The 6,205-nt window shown below is 48.2% G+C and overlaps 1 protein-coding gene across 1 annotated transcript; it reads right to left on the bottom strand.

The window, feature by feature from the left end:
- Positions 1 to 606: 606 nt before the first annotated feature.
- Gpr55 (G protein-coupled receptor 55) lies at positions 607 to 1,566 on the bottom strand. Its single transcript, XM_005361772.2, has one exon. The coding sequence runs from the start codon at positions 1,564 to 1,566 to the stop codon at positions 607 to 609; it is 960 nt and encodes a 319-aa protein (XP_005361829.1).
- Between the last annotated feature and the right edge of the window lie 4,639 nt (positions 1,567 to 6,205).

Here is a 6,205-nt window from a genome sequence, read left to right as displayed (position 1 = left end):
ATAGTGTCTCCTGCTTCCCTGTGGCCTGCCTCACACAGCCCCCTCCCTCCATCTAGTCCGTCTCAAGGGTATGAGAAGGTTTGGATGGCCTCTTGCACCTTTCTAGGGCTGGAAGGAAATCTTTTCAGCTCTTAAAAGCCCTCTTTGTCATCATTTCTGTAGAGTCATTGCCAACAGAGCTTCGGAAGGGTCTGGGGAAAAGTGCAAGCTTGCTCCATATTGAAGGCATGTTTCTTCCCTCTCCCTGTATCTCTACCAAAATGCTCTCGAATCCCAGCCCTACGCCTTTCTCCGTCTCTCCCTTTCTCGACTCTTCCAACAGAATGGAAAGATGGGAAAGCTGAGAAACAGGCTTCTAAAGTAAAGTTACATTTTCTTTTTTTTTTCTTGATTCTTCTGCTTTCTACATTTTGGAAGTGAAGAAGCCACCTGGCTCTTTAGCAAACGCAAACCAAGGGTGACATACGTCAGCCGTCCAGATGCTGTGGAAAGGTCTTAGGGGTGGGTATAAAGAACAAAGATGGTAGCCAGCGAATGTCAAAGAGGCACAGGATGTTTCTTATGAGAATTTGGGACTGGGATTTCCCTCCCTTGGGGTACCTTCCCTTAACCCCTGGAGATCGTGGTGTCCTGGTGGACCAGCTGGACTCTGGAAGGCCGGTGGGCCTTGATGCCCATGCGAAATTCTTTGATGACAAAGTAATAGCAGAAAACATCGAGGCAGCAGTTGATATTGGAGAAACACAGGGACAGCTGCAGGAACAAGCTGATGCTCTGCTTGACTCTGCACTCCGAGATAAAGCTGTTCCTCACCAGGAACTGCAGGAAGAAGCCCAAGTGCACCGGCAGAAAGGAGATCACGAAGATAACAAGGTTGATAGCGATGGTCCAGATGCAGGCTCTCTGCCGGACCCAGTCTTGAGTGTACTCCCTACGGCCCATCAGGATGCGGATGCTCCTATAGGAACAAAAGCCCATGATGCTCATGGGAAGGAGGAAGCCAAAGATCTCGAGCGGGAAGAAGACCCTGGCACTCCAGGTGCCGTCGGACATGTTGTGGAAGCATTTGTACTTCTCCACTTCCCTGTGGAAAGTGTAGATAGGGATGCTTCCTATCCATACCAGGATCCAGAGGATGCAGCAGATCCCAAAGGTCTTCCTGGGGGACCGGAAGTAGCTGACCAGGAGCGGGTACTGCATGGCCAGGAACCTGTCCAGGCTGATGAAGCAGATGGTGAAAATACTGCCGTACATGCTGATGAAGTAGAGGCACTCCACCAGCGTGCAGAAGCCTCGGGAAGGGGATTCCAGTTGCGGCAGGACCATCTTGAACGGGAGGGAGAGCACCAGCAGTAAGTCGAAGACGGCCAAGTTAATCATGTAGATGGAAGTGGCAATGTATTCTGGCTGCTTCTTCCTCAGAAAGGTACTGAAGCCTCGGATAGCCAAGAGATTGAGGACCAGGCCCAGGAGGAAGGTGGGGATGTGGACTGCCAGCTGCAAGGTACTCATCATCTTATCCACGTCAACGAACGAGCAGCTGTCGCTTGTGTTTAGGCGGCTCATGTTCTTGCCTGCAACACCAACAGCAGAAAAGAGAGTTCCTCTCACCCCCTTGAACTGATGAACAACTAAGACAACCTGGCAGAGAATGATGAGCCCTTAGCAACCCATGCTTGATGCACTGCAAAGTAATAAATACTGAGCAAGGGGTTGGGGAGATGGCTTGGGGGTAAAGCACTTGCCATGCAAGTATGAAGATGGAGTTTAGGTCCCCAGAATCCCTAAAACACTGGATGGGCATAGTGTTGCATGGAAGTGGGGGACCAAGAATCTTAGAACAAGCTGGTTAATTAGAGTAGCCAAATTGGTAAATTGATGAGCTCTGAGTTCAAGGAGAGAGAGTCTGTCTCAGTATATAAAGTGAAGGGTGATTGAAAGAAACATCTGTTATCAACCTCTGAGCAGCACACACACACACACACACACACACACATAAATATGTGCACGCATGATACACATGCATACACATAATCACAAATAAATGAAAAAAGAAAAAGAAAGAAGTCCATTGGAGCAGCACATACTGTTAGGATATTCTGAAGGAGCCAAAGTAAACTGAGAGTGAGTGCCAGCCAGGGCTGCACATTTTAAGCTAGCTGTGGTGATGCACACCTTTAATCCCCAGCATGCAGGAGGCAGGGGCAGGCACAGAGATGAGTTTGAAGTTGACCAGCCAGAAATACATACTAAAACCATCTCAAAAAATTAAATTTCAGTTAAAAAATGAAAACTTGGGCTAGAGAGGTGTTAGAGCACTGGCTGCTCGCACAGAGGACCTGAGTTTGATTCCCAGGACCCACATGGAGGCTTACAACCATCTGTGACTCCAGTTCTAGAGGGTCCAATGCCCTCATCTAACCTCTACAGGCATCAAGCATGTGCATGGTGCACTTACATACATAGAGGAAAAGGACTCATGCACATAAATATAAGTCTAAATGAATAACAGAAAAATTACTTTTAATCCTGCCGCCCCAATATCCAGTTACTCCCTCTTACAGATGTCTCTTGATTTACTATGGGTTTGTGTCCGCTAAACCCATTCTAAGCTGAACATATTGTCAGTCAAAACAAATACATGTTACTGGATCTAATCAAACACCATAGCTTAGCCTAGCTTGTCTTAGCATGTTTAGACTCTTGTATTAGCCTCACAAAGCCTGTTTTGTAATGAAATGTTGAAGAGCTAATGTGATTTATTGACCATTAGACTCACTGAGTAGGATGGCTCAAAGACCGTGTTCTCACCCATCATAAAACAAAACCATTGGGACCGTTTGCATGGCATTCCACTCATTTCACTCACACATGCACACGCATGCGCACATGCACACACACGCACACACACCTACAAAATGGACTCTTCTGTATATGAGTCTCTCCTTTTTTTCCATCAGAACTCCTATTGAAACAAGAAACAACGCAGACTCTGAATCAAGCTGGTTTAAGCAAAGAGAGAATCCCGCATCGTTGAAAACTGCTGGACCTGGGGTGGTGCGCATCTGTGGTGTGAACCTGTAACCCAGAAACCGGCAAGAGGGTGGAGCTGGGACAAGAGGATCACATGCTGAAGACTAGCTCTGCAGCTGAGTGAGGCCTTGACTCAAAATTAAGAAGTAGAAAGGAAAAAAAAAAAGAAAAAAAAAGAAGTAGAAAGGAGCCTGGGGATCTAGCTCAGGAAGGGAGCATCTGCCTAGCATATCCGGCACCTCTGGGTCAGTCTCCAGTAATACAGACTGGGGAGGGGAGGGGAGGGGAGGGGAGGAGAGAGGACGGGAGGGGAGGGAAGGGGAAGAAGGAAGGAAAGAGGAAGTACTGGGGTGCTATTTCCAGACCCCAGCTCCCCTTCACTTCCTTCACTTTCCTTCACCCACTTTCTTGATTGGACAGCTGACTCCCCCTCTGACTGCAGGGGTGACCCCAATCAACACATCACATCCCCCCTGGACACAGGACTTGATTTATCCACAGGTTCAAGGCAAGGCCTATGACCCGTTCAGAGGCAATGAAAAACAATCAGATGCAAGCCTGGGCCCTTTCTTTCTGGGGGGCTTGAGATGAAAAACCTGGAGCAACTCCAGCCTCTGCTGTGCTGAAGAGAAGTCCAGGCAGAAAATGACTTTCATGGAAGAAGGGACATTCCCAGTTCCCAGAGGGAATGCAGTGCGAGCCTGAGGTCTGCCTAGGACGGCGAAAGCACCTTTGACAAGTGGAAGCTAAGGACAAGAGAGCCGAGGCTGAGGTGTGCTTTCCCAGGGACATGGCCTGGGCAGGCTCTAACCAGGTCTTGCCACGAGTCTGTCACCATAGGAGGGTAAGATTGTCATTGTGGGATTCAGTATAAAGGAAGGTATCTCTGGAATGGATTAAAAACCCAGGCTCTAGAACTTGACTTCTAGAGAAATGATGAAACAGGGCCTAATGCCCACTTCCTTCACTCATCCACCTCTGCCCACCTTTCCTCTCTCACTCTCTCGCATCCCCTCTTTCGTCTCCCTCAAGCGAGACCAAACTGCTGATGCCCCAGGCCCTGGACACTGGGTGGCGGAGTTCACGGGTGTACAGGGCACTGCATGGAAAGGTGGTCTCCACCCGGCTCTTCTCTAACCGCCTCAACAGCGGGCACCTCGGGGACAAGTGCAGCTGAGGTCTGCTCCAACTCTATCGCCCCTCCTTCACTCTCCCCGAGGTCCTGGCTACCAGGAGAGAGATCCCAAGAGAAGGGGCGTCAACAAAACCAGCCGCCAGAGAGGACCCTGCACCCGTGGTCAGGATGTTGCTTTCAGCTTATGCTATTATACTAGAATGCATTTATAGCTGAGAAAAATAAATTTGAGCATCAATAAAATATCTAAAGAGCCGGGCGGTGGTGGCGCACGCCTTTAATCCCAGCACTCGGGAGGCAGAGCCAGGTGGATCTCTGGGAGTTCGAGGCCAGCCTGGTCTACAAGAGCTAGTTTCAGGACAGGCTCCAAAGCTACAGAAAAACCCTGTCTCGAAAAACCAAAAAAAAAAAAAAAATATCTAAAGAATACAAAAGTGCATGTCTGCATTGTGCCCCAAGGTCTCAGTAGTGCTTTCCAGAGGTAACCATGTGCAACGGCTGCTTGGAAGTTTTCTCCAGGAGTTTCTAGTTACAATCATGTTTTTATACATATACATAAGTATGGCGTCTTTGAAATAAAAAAAAATAACCACTATACCTACAGTTCTGTCCCTTGCTTTTCCAGTGAACAATGTATATATGACTCAGTTCTCTCATTCTCTCTAATAGCCTCCCTGAAGTCATTGTGTAGCCCGAACATCACTCATTCAACCAGAAGCCTATTAGCAAACATTTAGGCCTCCGACTGTCTTCCTGAGTAACAAAGAACTCCACATCACGCATCCTTGTGGCTTATTTCTTCGCTACATCGTCACTGCCAAAAGAATTCTCGTTCCTTGGCTCTCTCTCATTACTACAGATTTTGAGGGAGCCTGTGAGAAGGAAAGACTTGGACATTTTTGGATGGGAAGTGGTGGAGGTGTATGCATGTGTGTACATTTGTATGCACATGTGAACACGTGTGTGCGTGTGTGTACATGTGTGTGTGGGTGCGGAGGCAGAGGAGGCTGGTCAGTGTTGAGGATCTTTCTCCAACACTCTTCACCTCTTTTCCTCCACCCCCGCCTGGTTTGATTTTTGAGATAGAGTCCCTTGCTGAATCTGGAACTCCCCGGGGGTTACAGATGCGCTCCACCATGCCGAGCTTTTATGTGCTTGCTGGGGATCTGAACTCAGATCTGCACCCTTGCACAGCCAGCTCATTACCCATTGTCCCTACCCCATCCTGACCTAGACCCAAATTTGGGTATTTTAAAGATTCTAAGTAAAATGCCATTCTCACACTCTTCATAACTCCCATTTAAGAGAAAAAAATTATACATATAGACATGCAGACATTTTTATAGACAGACAGGGCTAGCTCAATAAAAGTTTAAGGTACACCGCTTGACTCAGGTGGTTTCCTAAGAGACTTTTCTTCGGTTCATGCCACAGAGACCCACGAAGGCACCTCTCCCGTGACGAGTGCTTTAGACCTGTGCTGGCTGGTTTTGTGTCCACGTGACACGAGTTAAAATCATCAGAGAGGAGGGAACCTCAATTGAGAAAATGCCTCCACGAGATCGGGCTGTAGGCAAACCAGTATTTCCCTAATTAATGGTTGATGGGGGAGGTCCCAGCCCATTGTGGGTGGGGCCGTCACTGGGTTGGTTGTCTGGGTTCTATAAGAAAGTCGTCTGAACAAGCTAGAGAAGCAAACCAGTATGCAGCACCCCCTCCATGGCCTCTGCATCAGCTCCTGCCTCCATTCAGGTTCCTTCTCTGTTTGAGTTCCTGCCCTCACTGCTTTTGATGATGAACAACATGTTATAGGGAACTGTGAGTAATATAAACCTTTCCTCCCCAAGTTGCTTTTCCTCCCTATGGTGTTTCATAACAGCAATAATAGCCCCAACTTAGGCAGGACCACTGTGACGTCGTAAGTGCCTCCTAGGGTTGTGCAGGGGAACCTCGGGCAAGGGTCCTCAAGCTCAGGACTCCCATGTAACTCTGCTAAGGGCAGAATGGTAGAAAAGTCCTGCTGGAGGAGGCTTAAAA

This window comes from Microtus ochrogaster, linkage group LG4, assembly GCF_000317375.1.
Source record: "Microtus ochrogaster isolate Prairie Vole_2 linkage group LG4, MicOch1.0, whole genome shotgun sequence".
NCBI lineage: Eukaryota > Metazoa > Chordata > Mammalia > Rodentia > Cricetidae > Microtus > Microtus ochrogaster.
The sequence above is the reverse complement of the archived record's forward strand: the minus strand, read 5'-3'. Positions and strand labels throughout refer to the sequence as shown.

Coding starts and splice junctions, on each gene's coding strand:
- Gpr55 (XM_005361772.2), bottom strand. CDS start 1,566: ATGAGCCGCCTAAACACAAGCGACAGCTGCTCGTTCGTTGACGTGGAT.